The sequence below is a fragment of the Gopherus evgoodei genome, chromosome 1 (assembly GCF_007399415.2).
Source record: "Gopherus evgoodei ecotype Sinaloan lineage chromosome 1, rGopEvg1_v1.p, whole genome shotgun sequence".
NCBI lineage: Eukaryota > Metazoa > Chordata > Testudines > Testudinidae > Gopherus > Gopherus evgoodei.
The window spans coordinates 11,507,853-11,531,553 of NC_044322.1; the positions used below are offsets into that span (position 1 = coordinate 11,507,853).

Sequence of the window (23,701 nt, forward strand, 5' to 3'; positions counted from 1 at the left end):
CCAAACACCTTCTTTATCCTCACCACAGGACCTTCCTCCTGGTGTCTGATAACGCTTGTACTCCTCAATCCTCCAGCAGCACACCCTCGCACTCTCAGCTCATCTCTCTTGCTCCCAGCTCCTCACACACACTTCCTCTCCTCTGGCTCCTCCCCATCTGACTGGAGAGAGCTCCTTTTAAAACCTAGGTGCCCTGATTAGCCTGCCTTGATTGGCTGCAGGTGTTCTAATCAGCCTGTCTCCCTTAATTGGTTCTAGCAAGTTCCTGATTACTCTAGTGCAGGCCCTGCTCTGGTCACTCAGGGAACAGAAAACTACTCACCCAGTCACCAGTATATTTGCCCTCTACCAGACTCCTGCACCCCACTGGCCTGGGTCTGTCACACAATTTAGGAAGAAGTGTTCCTTTATTCAGCATTTGAAGCTAGAACCTGCAGGCCCTTAATCAGGCAAAATTCCCATTCAGTTCAGTGGAAGAAGTTATGCCCTAGGCAGCCTTAAATGGGTTTGCACAAGTGTCACTGAAGGCCATATTCTGACATGCAAAATATATTACTGGAGATGATGTATGGGATGAACAGAGCCAAGCATGACTCTCAGTTCCTAGGTTGAGTTTTCCAGGCTGGCAGTCAGGGGCTGATCTTTTTACTTTTGAACTGCACAAAGCTTGATATTGGAATTCAATGAGACAATAAATATGGAATCCCACAATGTCATTTTTGCAGTCAACTTTAAAGACAGAAAAACACTTCAAGAGACTTTGCTGCCAGAAGTGTCACCTTTCACATACACCGTAACATGGAGGTCCTATAGCTCTATTTATATAAGTGTGTACTATTGTGCCATAGCTGAATTCTAGTTTGAAAAATTACATTCTACCTGCCTAAAATACACTCTGTAGTTTCAAATGCACACATTCTTCCTCTTTACCAGTACTTATGCAGTGTTATTGTGTGCTGTTAAAAAGCTTTTGTGTTCTGCTCCAGAGGTGGTTGCATTTCAGTGGTAGATTTTTTTTCTCTTTTATTTACGATTTGCTGAACATCACCATGAAAAGAAACAGAAGCCCTGGTATTAAGAATCTCAGTCTAACTAAACACAGATAGTGCAAAAGGTGATTAAAGGGTAGACGTACCACAGGGCTGTGTAGAATATTCAGTGTTTATCTTGTTTTTTGTTTTTTTTTTAAAAAAAACAACACTGCTGAGTGGACAAAACTTCACAAAGAAAGTGTGTTCTAAGGAGGGAGGTGAGAGAGACAATGAAAGCATTGCATGCAAGGTCAGGCATAGGGATCGCAAGGAATGTATTAGCCAAAGTGCTCGGAAATCCTTCAGGATCAGAGATGCGATATAAAGCATCAGTTATCACATTTCAGCTGGCATAACATGAATGATAAATCAGCGCAGAAATACAAACAACAAAAAGAGATGTAGGACTAAATTTTCAAACATGATTAGTGATTTTAGGTGGCTTGATTATTGGGTATCCAAATTTAGCTTTTTTGACCATACTCTGTATCAGCATATATCTTGACTTTTCATACAAAAAATCAAAGGTAATAAATTCTAGGAAATCAAAGACAATGACCATGGGAAGCTCTTTCCAAAGAAAACACTTGCCTCCAAGACAGCTAGCACGGTATCGAGCTGGTCCTCTCGCAGCGTTATGTTGTTGGAGATTTTTCTCATCGTGTGTATTGACTGCAATCTTACCTCTTCGATCTCATCATTAAACATGTCTACTAGAAAATCAAGACATTTCTCTGCAAAAGACTGTGAAGACTGAGCCAGCATACAGAGGGCCTCAACTGCAGCAATCCGAACCTCTGAAAGAAGGAAAAAAATCTTATTTTGGGTTATTTTTAATACTGGTCAAAAGCTACATCACCTAGTGGCCAGACCTCAAGCTATGCAAGGGTAAGAATTTTGATAGGAGAGCACTAAGGAGAATCTAGAGACAGCTCTGGTGATTCAGTTAGGTATCATTCACTCCAGTTCTGAACAGCACAAGCTACCATTTGAAGTGACACTGAAGGTATTTTCTGGTGAGAAAAAAAAATAAAATTTATTATTAGATTATTAGAGCCATGATGTGTTTTGCAGGAGTAGGGGGTTCGAATAATTACATTCTGTCTCCCTGTAGTCTTCCTGCCATTTCAATTGTCTAGAGTGTTCTTCACATCCTTCCTTCACTTGCTGTGTAGCTATCTACAAACATTACATTTCACCCCAGGGTGACTGTGTTTCAATAGCAGAAGAAGTGAACCCTGCAGTGGTTCTCAAACTGTGGGTCGGGATCCGAAAGTGGGTTGTGACCTCGTTTTAATTGGGTCGCCAGGGTCGGTTTGACTTGCTGGGGTTCGGGGCCCAAGCCCAAGCCCAAGGGCTCAGGTTACAGGCCCCCTGCCTGGGGCTGAAGCCCTTGGGCTTCAGCTTTGGTCCCCGCCCGGGGAAAGTGGGGCTTTGACTTTGCCCCTCCCCCAGGGTGATGGGGCTTGGGTGGGCTCAGGCTTCAGTCCCCCTTAATGGGGTCCTGTAGTAATTTTTGTTGTCAGAAGGGGGTTGTGGTGCAATGAAGTTTAAGAATTCTTTGTTTAGAGCTATGTGATCCCTCAGAAGGGAAGAGGTATCATGTGAATGGTTAATACGCATGTTATTGGAAAGACCAGAGGGGATAGCCAAACAGCCAACATGTATTCATGCTGTAAAAAACACTGTAGGTATTTGAAGTACCTCCACTTGTAATCCACTAAATGAAGGCAAAAGACTCTCTCATCTAGTTTCTGCAAGCTTTTGTGAATAGCGATCATAAAAACAACAGAACCAAATCTGACATGTTATAAGATATTTCTATTTTTCATCCAAAAAAGTTCAGCTTGAAAACACTGAATTAAAACTTGCAAATGTAGCATGTTAGGACTATTGTTCTTGAAAAACATGGTGAGATTCCTGATGCCTCTGATTAACTGGAAAAAATACTATCACAGTAAAATGTCTGCTTATTTACTTATAGATCCTTTCCCCTCATCCACCAACCTACTCACTACAGTCAAGGCAGCAGAGATTAAAACACATTTAATTGATACTGCTCTGACAAGGCAGACTAAGATACAGATTAAAAATCAGTGCATGGGAAGGCTGCAATGAGGTGTATAAGGTGGGACTGTAGACAGTAGCACTTAAAATGCAGTAATGGTCAGAGGGGTGACTGTGTAAATAATTAATTTCCACATCAGTTCACCAGATCTGTGCGTATCCTGAGTCAATCACTTTCTTCATTGATAGAAATGCTACCTTTGGCACTGCAGAGTGAAAAATCTATGTGACAGCGAGTTGGATATTGTGGTATGGAAATCAGAATTGTTCCAAAGGAAAAATCTTTATTATTAAGCCAGAGAGAACCAAGGTTATTTTTCACATCCCAGAAAGATTTTGACAGAAATACCATGTAATTTTAATCGCAAAATGAGCAAGCCTAATAAAGAAGTCATAGAGCAACAAACCATCTTTACAATGTGATTTTACAGAGATACTCTTTAGAGCACACCCTGTATTTTCTAATGTTGCTCCATCCATGCTATAAATTTTAAAAGCAACAATCAGCAATTACAGCTCACAGAAATTTTCAGCTTCAAGGCACTTCACTAACATTAACCTTCTCAATAGCCCCATGGAGATACAAGGGGTAAGAATTATTCTCAATTCACAGATGGGGAAGCTGGGGCAGAGAGGTGAAGTGACCTTGGTAAGTCCCATCAACAAGGTCAGTGTCATTGTCATAACCAAGTTTAGAACTCCAGGGCTTGGGTCCCAATGTTGTGCTCCAAACTACAGCTGGCCAACTCTGTTAAAACTATTCACAGTGAGAGAGGACGAACATGCTTTAAATTGTTGTAAGATTAACATTCTTTCCCTTTTCTCTAGACTCCAGAGAATCAGTCAATTTTCAGCAATTAAAAAGTTTCCAATTTAGGACCCAATCTAGCTTACTGAAGTCAATAAAAACACACCTAGTGGGAGCTGGATCTGGTCCCTGAACAGTACAAGTAGGCACCCTTTTTCCCCACACACATACCTAAACTGCTTATAAAAAATGATTGATTTCAGGGTACCCTAATACAGAATGCTTTGCCTGTCCAAAGTGCTGAGCTAACATTAATTCAGTCTTGCAAAGTCATGAATAGTTACCAACCGGGAACAAAATCTACTTGCTCACCCTCACCGAGAGGGTAATAAAAAAAAAGAAAAAACAGAAAGGCCCCGCAATATATTAGTCACTTGTTTTTAAAAAAAAAAAAAAGAACAGGATCTGTTCCGGGCAACATGAATTTTGGAAGGCTACATTATCAATTATGTTAGGCACCTTACATTCAAATCCTCTTTGGCTGCCACACACAAAGTTAACACTCACCATACATTTCATCTTCCAGGCCATGAACAAAAGCCCCACAAGCTCCCGATTCAATCAAGTTCACAGCGCCTGTGTCTATTTCTTCTTTGGGTGCATCATCTCCCCATTTTCTGCCACTTGAAAACTCCCCAGAGCTGTAAAGCTCTTTGGCTCGTTCATGTGCAGTGCGCTTCCGCTGTGAAAACAAATATCATGACTGATTACAACCCAATATATCACAAAGACTATTACATTTTAAAGGAACTATTGGTGCATTAACTGACTTGCCCTGCTTCCATAACAAGATTATAGCAAGAGGCTTCAACAATGATAGGAGGAAGAGATGCAATTGCTGAGAGACATGAAAGCTATCCTCCTCTTATTTGAAAAATTACTCAATATTTTGTGCTTTGTTGTCACTGGGAAAAGAATTATATCTAACCTGGTATAATTAGCATATTGTTAAAACACAATTCTTTGGTTATCCCTGTTAAATTGCGGTTAAGTCCTACCACTTTGACATGACTGTCCGTCTATATTAGACACTAATTAGCGTTAAACCATGTGTTAATCAAAATGTCTGCACATTTCCTAACACACTTCATTTGCCCAGGGCAGACAAAGTCTTACATTCACTTTCCATTAGCCCCATCATCCTTGTGAGATACAGATGAGTTATGCCATTTTGTAGATGGAAAAATTGAGCCAAAGAGAAGAAGGATTTTGCCCAAGGTCACTATATGAATCAACTATAAACTCAGGGTTTAAAAAAAAAACAAAAAAAACCAAGAATCCCAATTCTAAGCATTACATCAGTTGAAATGACTGCCAAGGAGATCCTGTCAGATCTTGTACTGTAGCATATTCCCAAACCTGGAAAACAATCTTTCTGTTCACAATAAATAAGAGAGAAGCTCTAAAACAAGATGGTGTCAAGAGGGCATGCTAATCCCACTCTCTCCTTGATGAAACCTCAACAGCCGCAGGAGTGATTTATTACAAGAACACAAAAGCTAATGAAGCAGTTTAGGCTTCATTTTCTTTTAGATTAAAGTCAACCTGCCACAATCAATCAACTCTCAATTACCCTGAGGCATGGAAAAGATAAACAAGTATGTTCGACATTAACATACCTGTTGTGCAATTTTAGTATGCTAGGTATATGGGCGGGGAAGGGGGAGGACAAAATAATAAAAGACAAGGTTTATGTACCCTCAAATCTGACATCAGCTTCTTGTCAAGTGTCTGCTCCAAGAAATGGGAACTAACTTGCTGCATAGATCCCTGAAAACAACAAAAAACACATTATGTGAAGAACCAAGATGGTTATGAATATAAGGCAACAGAATCTGCTAAGTGACACACCCCAGCACAGCGACCACTCATTTCTGTATTGCAAGGGGTTTATATAATGCTCATCATTGCAGTATTTAGGAGCTTTTGAGAGTTTATGAGTGTCCGCATATAAATTCATCACAGCACCCCATTTTCTATCTATAGGTTTCAGAGTAGCAGCCATGTTAGGGCAGGTCATCACCACCCACCGGATTGGCGGGTAGGGATCGATTTATCACATCTGGTCTAGATGCAGACAGATCAATTCCCGAAAGCGCTCCCTGTCGACTCCAGAACTCCAGCTCACAAGAGGCAGAAGCGGAGTCGATGGGGGAGCAGCAGCGGTCAACTCGCCACCATCCTCACAGCCAGGTTTCGACCTAAGATACGCGTAGCTGAAGTCGGCCTATCTTAGGTTGACCCCCCACAGTGTAGACCAGGGCTCAGTCTGTATCTGCAAAAAGAACAGGAGTACTTGTGGCCCCTTAGAGACTAACAAATTATGCTCAAATAAATTTCTCAGTCTCTAAGGTGCCACAAGTACTCCTGTTCTCTATCTATAGTTGGTCCTAGCTAGGGAGCTAAAAACCTGGCCTTGATGTTGGGGGCCATAAATAAGATTTTGGTTGTGCTGAGAAGTCCATTCCCCGCAAAGGAGGGAAAAGCTGTGAATCTCCAGCTGCGAAGCTGTTTTCAAATGGATCTGCATATACGCTAGCTCCACCTCTCCCCTCAAACCTGCATTGAAATTTTGGCTGAAATCAATTGATCTAGACACTGACATCATATACAGTATCAACCAGCAAATCCAGTAAACAAAAGTCAGAAAATTAATGCTCTCCTCACATCCTTCTTTCCCAAACATAGGAAAAAAAGGCAACATACTGGACCTACCAAGAGGACATGAGAATAACAAGGAAACTTACCAACAGTTTAGCAGCTTGCACTCTAACAACCCATGAGCCATCACTGACCATGTGACATATTTTTCCAAATGCATCATCAACTAAGCGAATTTCTTCATTGGAAGAAGGAATTGGTACAATGCTTAATAAGACAAAGGTACACAATATAAATCACTGTGTTGAGGCTTTGCCATGAAGGATAACACATTTTATACAAAGGCCAATGAAATAAACAGCGCTGTACTACTATATAACTTAGGGAATCTTAGGAACAAAAAAAAAAAGTAATCTAGTTTAACATGTCAACCCCCCTTTTGGCTTATCAGGCTATAGGCATTTAATATACATAGCCTTTCAAACCACTACGTAAGGGACTTCTCTAAGACAAAACCTTCAGGACTAGCATTCTTATTCCCTTGCTGTATAACTTTTTTAATCAGTTTGCGCACAGCACATACCTCTCAGGATACAGCTGACTGAGGACCCAGATCAACTGAACTGCAGCGCTGCGTACCTGTTCATAATCATCTGAGAGCAGTTTGCAAGCCTAAAAGGAAAGTTTCCAAATATTAATCTTAACCACCTGCACAAGGTTTACATTTAAGCTTCCATTAAACTCTCTTATATGATGAAGTACAGATTCTATACCAGCTGGGTCGGGTTAGGAATCAAAATGCATTTGGTTAGCTCAACCTAGTCCTACCAGACCTCTGTCCATTACACAAATTCAGTACAATATTTATCAGATTGGTTAGCTCTGCTCAAGTGAGCTCCAGGACTGGCTGAACTACACAGAGACATGTGAAGAATGTTGCAAAGCATCTGTCCTCACAACAACTGACTATGCTCCATATTATTCTCATTTTCATAGGCCTTGATCCTGAAACCTTATCCATGAAGGTATACCCCATCCTCATCGGAACATCAATTAAACTATTTAATTCTGTTCAGGTTCTTATACTGCGTTTATCACCATAGTATGAGAACCTTCCAGTAGTACATTAAGCAATGTTACTAAACACCTGCCACATGTTTTTTGTTCACTCATCGTCTCTTCATGTGCAGTGGAGTATCTTGTTTTGGTAGGGTTTCCCCCCATGCCCCCAATAAGTATAGCTGTTGCTATGAGTTTACATAAGAGAAGGCAGGTAAAAAAAGGCACTTTGCACTAGGAGCAGAAAGTGGGGGGTTTGCAATGGTCCTTAGCTCTTGGTGGAGTTCATTCCACAGCCTCAATCCCTCAGAGAAAGTTCTGTCTCCTGCACAGATGAGCTTTACTCTTAAAGCAGAGAGTTCCATTATGCCAGAGGAGCATAGTGGTCAACCAGGTCTTTGTCCAAACACTTTAGACAGTCTTTTAGATATCCTGGGCCCAGGCCATGGAATGCTTGGAAGACTCTGCATGTGTGCAAGATTCCACTTGCAAAGATTAGACTGCAGGATCAGGGTCATAATTACTAAAATGCCTCACCTTTTCCCCAACCCTCTCCCTCCTCCAGTAAAAGTAAGCATACCTATCTGGACTATTGTAGCTGAGAAAACTAGGATTTTAAAAGGTCTTGCATTTTCAGGCTACCAAAGGCAATGATGCATATAACCTAACTACATGTACTGAATGCAAATTACATCATCTCCACAACTTCACTATCCTTGAACGTACTTCCTTTCCTATTGAACTACTTTGTCACAGAAGCTAAAAAGGAACTTGCACAATATTTAATAAGGCATTACCTGACTGTAAATAGTCTGCTGCAATTTTAATCCTCTTTCATGTAGCTGTAGCTATAAAAGGAGGGAAAAAAACAAATAGATGCATTACCACATGGTTTTAAATAAGATAGTCAATTTTCATTGCTATTGTCTCTCCCACTTGAATCCCATAATTGCTTGCTATAGTAGTTGATTCTCTGCTACATTCAACCATTACATGACCTCTGCTGAATTAAATATTCTCATCTTATTATGATAAATAATTATCTGGACTTTGGTATAAAGTTTGTCTCCATCATACTTGGTTTTTACATTAGTGCTTCCAATAATATCATCTTTCTCCAGTCTTCTGAAGAGTTGTGCTTGACAACATGAATTCTCAATAAATTCTTGTCCTGAAAACATTCTGAACTACTGACCCAGCAAAGTGTAGAAACTGCTCTAGCAACCACAGACAATTTCTACACAGAATACTATAGCTCCATATGAGTTTCTGAAATATATATAGTAAGATAGAATATGTTCCCTATACATGGGAAGACCATCCAGTAGGCTGTCATCTGAAATAAAAGCATTTATCTTTTCCAGACAGGCCTCTGCAGACTACAATTTACAAATGACGAAAAAAATATTAAAACAGTAGCAAAATAGTCATGGGCAAGGTTTTTGGTGCCTCCAAAGAATGCTTTCTGGTCTCGAACCACAGAATGATGGAGGCTTTTGTGCTGTGATAGTAAATTGTCCTGGCAATAAGAATCTAGGTTTGGACATTCAATTTAACCATAAAAAATCACATGAACACGTTTAAAAAAATATCTGTAGAGAGAGTTCTTAAAATACAACAGAGTGGATGGAAAAAGCAGAGGAAGATCCCAACTAGACCCCACTGAAAACCTGTATTAAATGCTGCCTCTTTTTCAGAAGTTTAACATGCTAATTTGAATATCCTCCATCCCCACATGGAAACAGCTTTGCCTTACTAGCAGTTGCTGAACACCCAGTTAACGCGATTACTGAACACTGCAGAAACACTATTTTTAAGCACAAACTTTCTCTTGGATTTTTCAAGTTAGTGAAGTAGTTCTTCTTCCATCAGCAACCTTCTGATGCTATATCCCAAGAAGCATTAGTTGGAGTGGTCAGTATTGACCATAACCAAAGCTAAAGCAAGGAAAGCATATTTATTGCTAATCAGAATGTGCCTGATTTTGTTATAAAACGATAAGCTTCCAAAATATATATTTATCCTCTACTAACCTATTGTACAAGAATCTGGATATTCTCCTCACACTAGTTCAAGGCCAATTTAATTGAAGCTTGGGTAACTTTCATTCTCACATTTACCACAATGACTTAATAAATCACCCTCCTGTTTGAGTTTTTCTGACTCAATTTACAACCACTTACAAATTTTCCTGAGTTACTCCTAATACATTTAAGTGTGCAGCAGCATTTACCATAGCTTTTATAGCTGCAGTCCTAACACGAGGGTCCTGGTCATTAAAGTGGTCCCCTATTATCTTCTGGACATCTTTGGCAGCCAGGCTTTCAGCTTCTTTTGTGGCACCTTTTTCCACAGATCCAAGATAGCCAATCAGCTGGAGGCACTTGTTTCTGACACCATGGGACGAGTCCGTCAGATACTGCGTAATGGAATAGAATAAGAAATGTTTTTCTTGGTATTTTTTCCTTTCAAGCAGCAAATTGTTTCACGTAATATGAAGTCTCCCAAAAGTTTGTGTTTTGTTTTAAAGTTAAAACAGTTTTCAAGGAAAAAATCCAATAGTAGCTTTCCTCAAATATTTGATACTTATTTTATTCTATACATTATCAATCCTACAGAATAACAATTTCATGAAGAAGTTTAATCAGAAATTTTACACACACACACATTACAGTTCTCTCCAAAGAAAACTGCTTTTTCGGCAACAAATTAAAATAAGGTGTCTCATGAGGCATTATTTTCAAAAACAGTTGCAGATGTAATTTAGGCAAAATATTGCACACCTAAGCAGCACACACAAAATGAGTAACTGCTCATGCAGCAAGGATATCTGGCACTTACAAGCATCCTCCCCATTTTACAGTTAAGAATAAAAGTATCAAAGTCGGAATTCAAGAGTTCCTAGTTCCCAGTCTTGTGCTCATACCAAAACTGTCTCAGAGTTTATATGACTTCAGTATCTTAAAAGATACCCTTAAATTTAGTAGTCCTAACAAGAATTCCTGTCTCACAACAGATTGAGACTGAAATCAATGTAACATGCACTATTAAATCCCTCCCAAAAAAGTGTTTTAAAGATCTTTTAGTATAATACAATTTCTTCTTATATATTCTCCTCCTCTAACACTTTACTAGGGGATTGATCATAAACCAAGGATAAGCAGCATATTTTAAAATTAAATTTAAAGAAGAGTGACTCACTGACACAGATAATTTTTTCATTAAAATACCAAAAGGGAAATAGATAATTATGGATAATTTATTAACTCACATGGCAATTCATTCTGCGATTTTTACTCAACGCGGCTACTCCATGAACAGAATGTACTTTGGTTACAGACATAATTGTAACAAATTCAGAATGGTCAAAAGGCATATTGATCAAATCAAACAGAGTCGGTATAGTTTTTCCCTTTATCAACAAGATTATCTTAGCTATAAACAGACACTGTTTTCTTGAGACAAGATAGGTGTGGTAATATTGTTTATTGGACCAACTTCTGCTGGTGAAAGAGACAAGCTTTCAAGCTTACACAGAGCTCTTTGTTTCTTTTATCTTTACTAGGGCTCTTATGTGAGAAATGAGTGCTGAGGGAAAGAGGTAGCAGATGTGGAAGTCAGATAACATTTACTGCACAAGCTTCAAAAATAATACTCCCTAAATCAGAGATGGGCAAACTACAGCTGGCCCGAGTGACCCTCCTGTCCGGCCAGCTAGACCCCGGCCCCTCTCCTGCAGCCTCAGCTCACTGCGCCACCAGCACAATGCTCTGGGCAGCAGGGCTGTGAGCTCCTGGGCAGCGCAGATGTAGAGCCCGGCCCGACCCGGTGCTCTGTGCTGAGCACGGCAGGGCTGGCTCCAGATGGGCAGCGCGGCTGCCTGTCCTGGTGGAGCCGTGCTGCCAGTGCTCCCGGCAGTGTGGTAAGGAGGCAGGGAGCAGGGGAGGCATGTTGGATAGAGGGCAGGGGAGTTTGGGTTCGGGCAATAGTCAGGGGCCGGGGGTGTGAATAGGGGTGGGGGTGGTCAGAGGGAGGGGAATGGGGGGGGTTGAATGGGGGCGGGGGTTCCGGGGGCAGTCAGGGGACAGGGAGAAGGGGTGGTTGGATGGGGCAGGGGTCCTGGGGGGCAGTCAGAAGGGGGGGGTTGGATGGAGCAGCAGGGGGCAGTCATGGGGGGAGTCCGGGGCCGGTCAGGGGACAGACAGCAGGGGAGTGGATGGGACAGGAGTCATGGGCCAAGAAGGCTGTCAGGGGCCAAGAAGCGGGGGGGGAGGGGGGGGCGTGTGGATTGGGGGTGGGCCACGTCTGGCTGTTTGGAGAGGTACAGCTTCCCCTAACCAGCACTCCATACAATTTCTGAAACACGGTGCAGCCCTCAGGCCAGCAAGTTTGCCCGCCCCTGCCCTCAATGCTGCTAACTAATGTCAGCTAACATTATCTATGAACTCTGAGCTTCATTTCCTTTGTCTTTTTAAACATAAAAGGCAACTGTGGTCTAGTGGATTGAGGATAGGCCTATAAATAAGGGAATCTGGATCTGCGTAGAACCATCGGGATGCTAGGTGAATTGCAGACAGGTAGAAAGACAATGTCCATATCTAAATTTAAGATAGTTCTATTCACCTGGGTTCTCCATGCACCAGTAATCCCATCAGGAAAACAGGAACAACTTTTAACCACATTTGTAAATCTTTACATGAACAAGTAAGTGGAAAGTATGAAAACTGATATGAATACGGATTTTAACAGGTAGGTTGTAGCTGCTATTTTGGGGCTGCAAGAGTCTCATTAATTCAGTTTTAGAGATTTTGAGGGTTTCAGTGTACTGGACACTTTTTGTTATGTAGATTTTTTGCATTGCCAATCATAAAAATTCTGGTAACATTAATGATGCATATTTAAAATTTAGAGTGAAACTCTCCTCTCAGATATGTGCATGCAACTTCCTTTGATTTCAACACAAGCTACATGAGTAACTGGGAGCAGAATTTGGCCTTTAAAGCATATTTACTACATCAATAAGACTATATTACCTTGCAGGCTACATCTAGCAGTCTCATTCTGACAGCTGGGTTCTCTGTGAGTTTCGTCCCAATCACCAACAGGGTATCCAGCAGCTGAGCAAGAACTTGGTGGGACTCTGTCAAACAAAACAGTGAAAAGTTTCATATCTCTTTACTGATTTCGTGAGCCTACAGAGATCTCACTGTCTACGTTGCAAGTAGACTCATAGACTTAAGGTCAGAAGGGACCATTATGATCATCTAGTCTGACCTCCTGCACAATGCAGGCCATAGAATCTCACCCATCCACTCCTGTAACAAACCCCTAACCTATGTCTGAGTTATTGAAGTCCTCAAATAGTGGTTTAAAGACCTCAAGGTGCAGAGAATCCTCCAGCAAGTGACCCATGCTGCAGAGGAAGGCAAAAAACCTCCAGGGCCTCTGCCAATCTTCCCTGGAGGAAAATTCCTTCCCGACCCCAAATATGGCAATCAGTTAAACCCTGAGCATGTGGACAAGACTCACCAGCCAGCACTTGTATTCTTTCAGTTTGTTGGAAAGCTGTATTTGGCAAAGAAGTTTCCATCAAGATTTTAGTGAAGAGTAAGAAGAAAGCCACCAAATAGTCTCAATCTGCATCCCAATGCAGGAAAAGTGTAGAAATAAATCAATATGGCTTAAAATCTTATACTGAGTTCAATATGGGATAGGCGCAAAGCCCTGGTCTACGCTGGGGGGGAAGGGGGAGGAGAAAGGAGGAAATAGATCTAATTACACGTAGCTGAAGTCGACATACTTAGATCTGATATACCACTGCGCGCATTACATAAATATGTGCTCACAGGATGGAATTTCCAAAAGTGCCTAAATCCCACTGACTGTCAATTGAGAATGCCCTGAGAATGTCATGATAGGATTTTTCACTGGTCATAAAAATAGAGACTAGGAGGGGGAAGAAAATAGTGTTCCGTCTGAGCAATAATCCCCAATCACATACTTAGGCTGTTTGTGTTCACATAGGAGTCTTGCCACAGCCCGTAGATCAGTGGTCACCAACCCGTCGATCATGACTGACTGGTTGGATCCTGGAGCCTCTGCCAGTCGATCATGCTCTCCACCTGACCCCTGCTGCGCTGCCAACTGGGAGCTGCCTGTGGTAAGCGCCTCCCAGCCAGAGCCTGCATCTTGCCCCCCCTCTTTCACTGCAATCCCCTGCCCCAGCCCAGAGCTCCCTCTTGCACCAAACTCCCTCTCAAAGCCAACACCCCTCACCCTCTCCTTCACCCCCATACTCTGCCCCAGCCTGGAGCCCCCTATTGCACCACACTCCCTCCCAGAGCCCGCACACCTCATCCTCCCCTGCACTAGCCTGGAGCCTTCTCCTGCACCCAAACTCCCTCCCAGAGCTTGCACCCCTCAACTCCTGTACCCCAACCTCCTGCCCCAGGCTCAGCCAATGCATACCCCACAGCTGAGATTGTTACACTGATTTGTGACAATCCCTAAAGGATTTTGGATCTATAAACCACAAATGACACTAATAAAAACTCATGAAATGTCCAGTGGATTCTATGAGATTAGGTGCAATGTGACCATATGAACCCTATATCCAAACTCCTTCCCAGACCTTGCACCCCTCACTCCTGCACCCCAACCCCCTGCTCCAGCCTGGTGAAAGTGAGTGAGGGTGGGGGACAGTGAGCAACAGAGGAAGGGGGGAATGGAGTGAGTGGGGCAGGGCCTCAAGGAAGGGGACAGGGTAGATCCTGGGTTGATCTTAAATTCAGAAAGTGATCTTGTGCGTAAAAAGGTTAGAGACTACTGCCTTAGATGTACAAAGTCTGGAAGATTCTGCCTTGATTTAAAATTAGATCTGAAGCGTGACTTACTCTCATTTTGAAGAGTGTTAATGACATCATCCATAATGCAATCTGGAGAAAATCCTGCCGTCTTCGATAACAAACCTAGCAAGGAAGCAATCTTCAATCTCACAGAGGCATCATTCTCCTAGGGATTAAAGAAATGATAGTCTGCTCTGCTCTCTTTTCAGCTTAAAGATCATAAAATAGTGAAACACAGGCAGGACCCACATACAGCACAAAACCATGGACGTCAGGGCTGGAGCCACCCCCTCACTAGCACTAATTACTGCAGCACAGCAATGCTAAATTTGATGGCATATTGAGATTCCCGTGATAGCTCCCAGAACATTTCAAAAGAGTTCTTTCACCGAATATGAAATGAGTAATGCATGGACAAAAAGTATACCCTGTTATTTTGATACTATAGTCAGATGGCTCAAATGGTTTCAGTTTTACACTGTAAATTTTCAGTCTTCAACATGCAGGAGAGTTTTCTATTAACACCACAAATGTGCTGTAACAATTATTGATGGGAAAGATGGAGAATTTTAGAAGGTGGTTAGAGGGAGTTGGGAGTTTTGGCACCCAAAAGGAGTTTGGGGTTTAGCACAAATGAAGCAGTTGAGGCTTTTAGCACTGGGGTGGATGTGTCTCTTGCGTTTCTGCCTACAAACAAAGGAGAAAGCTGCCTCGTTGCATCCAAAGATAACTATAAGTATATTAGCTATGGATTTCTGCCAATTTACTCAATGGGGAAAGTTTCTGGTGATAATCATGTTGCCATCATTAGGCATCAGAATCAACATCCCATTTAAATTAGTTGGAGCAGTCCACATCTCTCAGAGTTACTGATTCAGGCTGTCTGCAGAAGACAACTATGCATCAGGTCATACTTGGAAATGTTCCCTACCATAAGGGTATAAGAGAAATCTAACTAAGGGCTAGTCTACACTGGCAACGCTTTAACATGGCTTGTATAGTCACGGCAAAGCACTGGGAGAGAGCTCTAAAAAAACCACCTTCATGAGGATCATAGCTTCCACTTGGTGCACCGTCTACACTGGCACTTTACAGCACTGAAACTTGCTCTGCTCAGGGGGGTGTTTTTTCGCACTCCAAGCAAGAAAGTCACAGCACTGTAAAGCGTCAGTGTAGACAAGCCCTTAGACTGTGGAGACAAGATCTGTAAGAACTAGAGTTACATTATGTGGCCAAGTAATCATGGGACCCTGAATATCAGAACTGCAATAATATCACACATTAATGTATGACATTCTATACCTTGGGGGAGCGGTTCCACAGTCCCAGGCTGCACCCTGGGGATTCCGTCACAAATGGTTCACATGGTTTAATGTTCTGCCTAAAAAAGTGGCCAATGGCAGAGGCTTCAGAGGCATCCACTCCATAATGTAATATGCCAATGGAGAGCAATTCTTCATAATTCTAGCTAGAGAGCAACCTATGCCCTGAAGAATGATGACTTAGTGCTCTTGCAATATTACTCCTGTGGGAATTCTGCGCTACTGCGTGCATAATTAATGAGCCATGCATATTTTTAATCTTTTACACAGAAAAAAGCTTCCATTGAAATGGTGCTGCAGTTCTGCCTTCTGCCCACCAAGGGCACTGTGGCAAAAGAATGCAACAACTTCCGGCCATCAAGGGAAGAGAAAGAGGCTGCAGAGAATTCTTCAAAGCCCCTGTCATGCCAGGTCAGGAGACAGGGGCTATGGGGAAACAGATAGCATGGGATGCTGGGGGGGTCAACCAGGGTCTCATAAAGGCTAGTGGTGGAGGACAGACTGGAGAGGGGATGAATGGGAATGGAGGCACAGGGCCACAGGAGGCAGGGAGGTGCAGGGCCATATGGTGATGGGTGAGGGAGTGCAGAGCTACATCAGGACAGAGGAGTGGCTGGATAGGGGCACAGAGACACATGGGGATAGGGGAGGGGGTACAGAACCACACAGGGGGAGGGGGTGCATGGCCACATGGGGATGGGGGTGTGGGTGTCTGAGGGGTGGTGGAGGGACACATGGACGGGGGTGCAAGGACACATGGACGGGGGTGCAAGGACACATGGGGATGCAGGAACACATGGGGACAGGGGCAGATGTGCCTGACTGAATGGGAGAGGCTAGTGGTCAGCCAGGGTCTGCATGGGGGAAGCTTCCTAACAATCCCTCCCCCCTAGACCCTCCAAAAAAAACCCATGCACCATACTTTTCCCACCCATACCAACAACCTTCCAAGTTCACACCCAGGTACCGTCCCAGCAATTTACTCCCTTCTCCCTCAGCTCCTCCGTTACCCCTGACTCCCCTAAGCCTTTACACTGCTTCTGAGGGGTACGGGAAATACCGTTCTGTATTGTAGTTTAAATGAATTATTACTCAGAGTTCTGTATTAATATGCCTAGTAAGGAATATATTTCTCAAAAAAACATTTCCTGAATCTTTTTTGTTGTTGTCTGTATTGTTACAAACATACTTGCTGACAGATATTTTGAAATAAATGACCAAAAATAATTGGAACTGCTGTGATTATATTGTGTTATTTTGACAAATAAAATACACAGAATTTTGCATGATTTTAAAATACTGTGTGCCAAATTTTTAATTTTTTGTTGCAGAATTCCCCAAGGAGTATAATATGCAGTATAACTAAACTGTTTACCTCAATAACGTGAGGCACAAATTTCCACAGAATATACTATGTGTTTACACACATTTCCAATGTCTCTGATGTTCTTGTATTAAAAGGATACCATTAACCTAGATTTAAATGAAATTAACTATTTCTAATAAAGGGTTTTTTTTTTTAATCCTACATGAATGAGTCTTGCCATTTTCTTTTAAATAAGTTAAAAAGATTATTGAGGTGTTTCTCTCTCCCACTTCCTGGCCCTGAGCAGTGGATTAGGAAAACTGACCTTAATTTCCAGATCTGGTCATTACCTCATGGACCAGTACACAGGTAAGAAGAAGAACCTCCAGCTCCCTACTCCTGGCCAAGTGGACAAGTTAGGAAAAGGCTCCAAGGATCAGCTCAGCTGTAAATAACTCTGAGTTCTTAAGAGCCAAATTTTCAAAAGATTACAACTCCCATTTATGCATTTAAATAAGTGACAGGATTCTCAGAAGATCGCAGCATGTTGGGTGCTTAGCTCTTTGGAAAATCTGGCCAGAACATCACAATGGAAGTTGTCGGGTCTGAACACTTTTGAAAATCTGGCCCCAATTGTGGCTGTGAAGCACTTGAAATATCAGGCTTATGTGTAGATTTAACCATGTATGTTACCTTGTATTGTCTTCACAGAATTTCATCTCTGTCTTTTTGTCGCCCAATTATAATTAGATGTTGCCTTGTGGCTCCTACCAAGTTGTCAGTATGGCCCTCAGTTGGACAATGCATGGGTAAGACCCCTAAAATATGATATCCAACCCTATTCTAAAGAATGACAGTTATTCTTCCCGGACATATTTTCATGCAATTGTTCCCTCTGAAAGATGAGCAAGAGAAAGTCACATTATGAGAAATCTGTCCCAAATGGCTTTTCTTGGGCATGGGCAGGATGTGTTAGGTTTCTTATGTTATGTATTCATAGACTCATAGACTTAAGGTCAGAAGGGATCATTATGATCATCTAAGTCTGACCTCCTGCACAATGGAGGCCACAGAATCTCACCCACCCACTCCTGTAACAAACCCCTAACCTATGTCTGAGTTATTGAAGTCTTCAAATAGTGGTTTAAAGACCTCAAGGTGCAGAGAATCCTCCAGCAAGTGACCCATGCTGCAGAGGAAGGCAAAAAACCTCCAGGGCCTCTGTCAATCTTCCCTGGAGGAAAATTCCTTCCCGACCCCAAATATGGCGATCAGTTAAACCCTGAGCATGTGGACAAGACTCACCAACCAGCACCTGTATTCTTTCAGTTTGTTGGAAAGTCGTATTTGGCAAAGAAGTTTCCATCAAGATTTTAGTGAAGAGTAAGAAGAAAGCCACCAAATAGTCTCAATCAGCATCCCAATGCAAGAAAAGTGTAGAAATAAATCAATATGGCTTAAAAATCTTATACTGAGTTCAATATGGGATAGGTGCAAAGCCTTGGTCTACACGGGGGGGAGGGCAGGAGAGAGGAGGAAACAGATCTAAGTTACACAACTTACACGTAGCTGAAGTCAACATACTTAGATCGACTTACCGTTGTGTCTTTGATGGGGGAGTGGCAGCAGTCAACCTACCGTGGTATCTTCATCACAGTGAGTCAACTGCTGCCACTCTCTTGTCAACTCTGCTTGCACCTCTCGTGGTGCTGGAATACAGGAGTTGAGGGGAGAGCGCTCAGGAGTCGATTTATCATGTCTAGACTAGATGCGATAAATCGATCCCTGCTGGATCGATCGCTAACCGCTGATCCGGCAGGTAGTAAAGACATACCCAAAGATAAAATGTAAGAGAATATAGAAAGAAGTATGTTGAAATTAACAACTTATCTAGGTATTCATGAAGCAGTTACCACCTTGGTACGCTTGCTAATGCTTTTGAGGACACTGTGGGAACAAGCTACCTCTTAGCCTGTGAACATGCACAAAAAGAAGGCAAGAAATAGTTTTCAATCGAGCATCTTGGAAGGGGAGTAATAGCAATTATAACAGGGAACTCCCATATAATTTGATAAAACAGGATGGGATTCACAAAATTAAATCCCAGAAAGATTGTTCTGAATTTCATACCTTCGCAAATACCAGGTTAGTTGGTTGAAAATGACCAAAGCAATTCCCCTTGTGACTTCATCAACAGGGGAAGTAATGATTACCTAAAAAGGGAACCATCATGAGGCTGTTCAGAAGCAAAGTTTCAGTTTGCTGTGCAGATCTATTATTCATACTGAGGTCTGAATGTATAGATTAGGGGGAGGACTATTACCTAGATACCAACAAAGCATACATCTTTTCATTATTCATTTATTAGTTAGCTGAGAGCTGATGACAAGGGTCAAACTGATAGCCTAGAGTCTGAACTAAAAATGTCCACAGAGCAGGTACAGCAGGGCAACAGAGCAGCTTTACAAGCTTCCTGCACACTGCCCTGAGAGTATGACAATCATGACAATTTTACAGCTGGAGCCCTGCAAATCTGTGGATATTCACTTTATATCCGCAGACATGTCTGCCGATTGGATGTGACTACAAATTTTTTCTCTGCACAGGGCTCTACCCTTAGGGACCATCTGCAGAGATAACATACAGTAGACCCCCGTTTATCTGACACTACATTATCTGGCTCTCCATATTAACTGAACCACCAGTACACACAGGTCCAAAGTGAGCAATCTCTCCTGTGGCCACTAGACGGCGCTGCAGTCTCGCACTTTCCCATTCTCTGGATTATCCCAATTTTTGATTACCTGATCTGGGCCCTGTCCCAATTAGATCAGGTAAATGGGGTTCTGCTGTATTTCATCTGGCATGCCAACTTGCTTCTTGGCCTATCTGCTGAAATTGCCAACCAGAGTGCTAATTAACCACAAATCTAGGATGATGGTTTTACTCAAACTTTCCAGACTACTGTATTTCTTTCAGGAGTTTGATTTGTTTTGTGCACCTCAAGTTTCACCTCACTTAAAACCACGTGATTACAAAATCAGACATAAAAATGCAAGTGTCACAGAAAAATTGCTTACTTTCTCATTTCTAATTATCATATAATTATTTTTTAAAAAAAATCAATCGCAATATAAATATTGTACTTACATTTCAGTGTATAGTAGTATATAGAGCAGTATAAACAAGTAATTCTCTGTATGAAATTTTAATTTGTACTGACTTCATTAGTGCTTAGGTAGCCAGCTGTAATATTAGGCAAAAATATCTAGATGAGTTGATGTATCCCCTGGAAGACCTCTGCGTACCCGTGGTTGAGAACCACTGGCTTAGACCACCAACTCTTTTTGCATAGGACACCGAGCAGCCCACAGGAGTAGCAACAGGAGAGTTTTACAAGGGAGTTTTCCAGCAACAGCTGGGTTTGTGATGACCAAAAGAACTGCATAGCAAAATTGCCTGCCAGGTGTGAAGGTTGCAGATCTCTTGAGATGTAGACAGACAGACTTATCTGCAGTGCTGGGGAGGAGCCAGTGGTCGTGGTATATGTAGGTACCAATGACATAGAGGAAAGTAGGTGAAAGGTCCTGAGGGCCAAATTTAGGCAGCTGGGTAACAGATTCAAGTCCAACACTTCCATGGTAGCGTTCTCTGAAATGCTTCTAGTTACACATACAGGCCAGTTAGACAAGCAAAACTGAAGGGTCTCAATGTGTGGATAGTATCAGAGGGATAGCCGTGTTAGTCTGGATCTGTAAAAGCAGCAAAGAGTCCTGTGGCACCTTATAAACTAACAGACATTTTGGAGCATAATGTGTGATGAGATGATGGTGTTTTGAGGAAGGATTCACATTTATTAGGAATGGGAAAATGTTGGGGAAAGGAAGAACCTATACAGGACAGATGGGCTCCACCTAAACCAAAACAGAACCAGATTGCTGGCATTGAAAATTAAAGAGGTAGCAATGCACTTTTCAAACCAAGGGCTGGGGGAAAGTCAACAGGTGCAGAGGAACCAAGGGTGAAAGTAACTTAAAGGACTTACCAGTACGCCGGAGTTCTGAGCAGGGAGCATGGCCTCAACTGGAAGAGGCAGGGCCTTTAAATAGCCAGGCCCTTTAAACAGCCAGGCCCATTAAATCAAGATTTAAAGGCCCAGGGGCTCCGGCCGCTGCTACTGCAGCAGAGCCCCAGGCCCTTTAAATCACCACTGGAGCCCTGCTGCCACTACCTCAGGTCTCTGGCAGTGGGGCTTGGGTGGCAATTTAAAGGGCCTGGGGCTCTGGCTGCTGTGGGGAACGCTGGCCCTTTAAATCATGAGCCCTGCTGCTGGAGCCCTGGGGTAGCAGCAGCAGGGCTCTGGTGGCGATTTAAAGGGCCCAGGGCTCCCCCCAGCAGAGACCTGAGTCCTTTAAGTTATCAGCCTGGGGAAGCCGGTCTGGTCTGGCACAGCGTACTGGCTCTTGCTGGTACGCCTCACCGGACCGGACCGGCTTACTTTCACCTCTGAGAGGAACACATGATTTGGACAACCACATCCACTGGGGAGGATTACAAGGGAAATTCTATACTCTTAGTAAGGAGAAGAGGATAGAAGTTGATAAAGTTCAGGCAGGAACTGAAGAGAAACAGCCAAATGAAAAAGAGTTCCATTCAATTAGATCAGATGAAGGCAGACAAGTAAATATTGACAGATTTTACAAGTGCTTGTATACAAACACAAGAAGTTTAAATACTAAGGTATGTGAACTGGAGTGACTGGTATTAAATGACACTATTGATATAAGAGGCATCATAGACACTTGGTGGATTGATGAAAATCAGCGGGACACAGTAATACCTGGGTGCTCCGAAATTCATCCATCTCCCTACACTTCAGATCCCAAGCAGCAACTTCAAAGCATTATCTATACAGTTAATTTTATTAGCAGGAGCCCGGCTAACCCAGGTCTGTCAGCCCAGCCTGGGGAAGTTCACTCCAAAACCCTACGTGCTGTTAGAAACGCTACACACCCCTCCAACCAGAACCACATCAGGAAATATACCGTACAAACGTGCTTCCGCTCCCTGCTGCTTTAAGCGTCATGCAGGTTGCGCCCCGGAACCCTATTTCCCTACCTTGTAATAATGCTCCAGCAGGATCCTGACAACTCCTTCCACGCTCTCCGCCTCCACTGGCTTCCTGGCAAACTGAAGCAGATACTGCAGGGCCTCTGCCGGCGAAGTGGCCTTACACAGATCTACGTGGAGCGCTGCCGATTTACTGGGCTTGGTCAGCCGCAGCTTCTTGGCGGAGATCTCCTCGTGCTGCTGCTGCCGGGCAGTGACACGGCGTGAGGCGGGACACCCGCGCAGCGCGGAGCCGCCAGGCCCCAGCCCCTCCACCACTTTATCAGCCGACCCACTGCTCGGGGCGGGCGGGCCCTGCTCCGGGGCTCTCTGCCCCGTGGAGCCCCGCTCCGGAGGGGGCCCTTGGGGGCACCCCCCACATCGAAGGGGGCCCCGGGGTGGCTGGCAGCTGCCCGGCTCCCCTGTGCTGCCCTCCCAGCACTAGAGGTTCCAGAAGGGCAGTAGCCGCCCGAGGCCTCTCCCGGATCCAGGGTTGGGACTGGGAGGCGCTTCAGTGCTAGGCCTCAGGCTTCCAGCGGCCTTTCCTGCAACCCCAGGCCGCCCAGGAGTCGCCCTGCTCGGCCCGCGGCCGGGTCCCTCCCCCGGGGGGTCCCCTTCCCCAGCCTCCCCCCTCGTGCTCCAGACTACGCCCATTACCTGGACGACCTTAGTGAACTCCTCATACACCCGCTTCTTCAGGTGCGCCGCCATGCTGAGCCCCGCCACCGCCGCCTTTCGCCTTCGGCAGGGCCTGAACCGCCTCAGCCACCGTACTGTACCGTACCCTTCTCCTTCCCCCCGCACCCGGAAACGAAACCATAGAGATGCTGACGATGACGAGAAGATAAACTGTCCTTTCTAGACATGTGGAGGTCTCCTCTCTATGGCCAGTGAATCCCGGGCTGGAGAGAGGCTTGGTTGGGGCTGGAGCTGCCCCACTGGGCTTGAGTCAAGGGGCAGGTTGCAGTGCAGATCAGGATCCTGTGCCAGATTCTCAGCTGGGGAATCAGCAGAGCTCAGGATCTGGCTCCACATTTTTGATTCCCAGAAAAAAAAAAAATTTAATTCACTGGATCTTTTGTTACCACATAAGTAGATTTCTGTATCTGCCCCTTCCAGCGTACTGGGTGCTGGTGTGTCACTAACAAATTTATTCCCCTCATGGTCCAAGAGGGGCCCGAACTGTTATTTCCTTCCAGGAATAGCGTGAGAACATTTCCTCGGGCTGTTGCCTGAGTGGGGTGATCACATGGAGCAGTGTCCCCAAACTTTTGAGGGCCAGGAGTGGGGCTGCGGCTCAAGGGGCCGGGGCACGGACAGGGGTAAGAGAGCTGGGGCTGGGGCTGCAGCTGAGGCGGAGCCATGGTCAGGGACCAAGGCTGGGAGTGGAGGAAGGGCCAGAAGCGGAGCCGCAGCAACCAGGGGCCAGGAGTGAAGCCACAGCAGGGCAACATTGGGAGCCAGCAGCCAGGCCCCCAGCTGTGTGCAGAGCTGAGCTGAGGCTGGGGATAGGGTCAGGCGGAGGGTTGGGAGCCAGGGCTGTGACGGGATGG

At 43.9% G+C, this 23,701-nt stretch overlaps 1 protein-coding gene across 4 annotated transcripts in view; it reads right to left on the reverse strand.

The window, feature by feature from the left end:
* INTS4 (integrator complex subunit 4) overlaps nt 1-23,091 on the reverse strand; it is a 73,054-nt gene extending 49,963 nt beyond the window's left edge. For 2 of the 4 annotated variants that reach the window (XR_003999790.1, XM_030558092.1), the window contains exons 1-11: nt 22,806-23,090; nt 22,158-22,352; nt 14,460-14,577; nt 12,600-12,706; nt 9,800-9,985; nt 8,364-8,414; nt 7,091-7,179; nt 6,654-6,774; nt 5,605-5,676; nt 4,414-4,588; nt 1,623-1,828 (exon numbers count right to left, since the gene is read on the reverse strand). Coding sequence is in view for 3 of the 4 variants with exons in the window: in XM_030558092.1 (XP_030413952.1) it covers nt 1,623-1,828; nt 4,414-4,588; nt 5,605-5,676; nt 6,654-6,774; nt 7,091-7,179; nt 8,364-8,414; nt 9,800-9,985; nt 12,600-12,706; nt 14,460-14,577; nt 22,158-22,352; nt 22,806-22,859 (1,374 nt within the window). In the remaining variant the exon portion in view is untranslated. Of the gene's footprint in view, nt 1-1,622; nt 1,829-4,413; nt 4,589-5,604; nt 5,677-6,653; nt 6,775-7,090; nt 7,180-8,363; nt 8,415-9,799; nt 9,986-12,599; nt 12,707-14,459; nt 14,578-22,157; nt 22,353-22,805 lie in introns of all 4 variants that reach the window. The other 2 variants (XM_030558103.1, XM_030558111.1) reach the window with 2 other exon arrangements.
* Between the last annotated feature and the right edge of the window lie 610 nt (nt 23,092-23,701).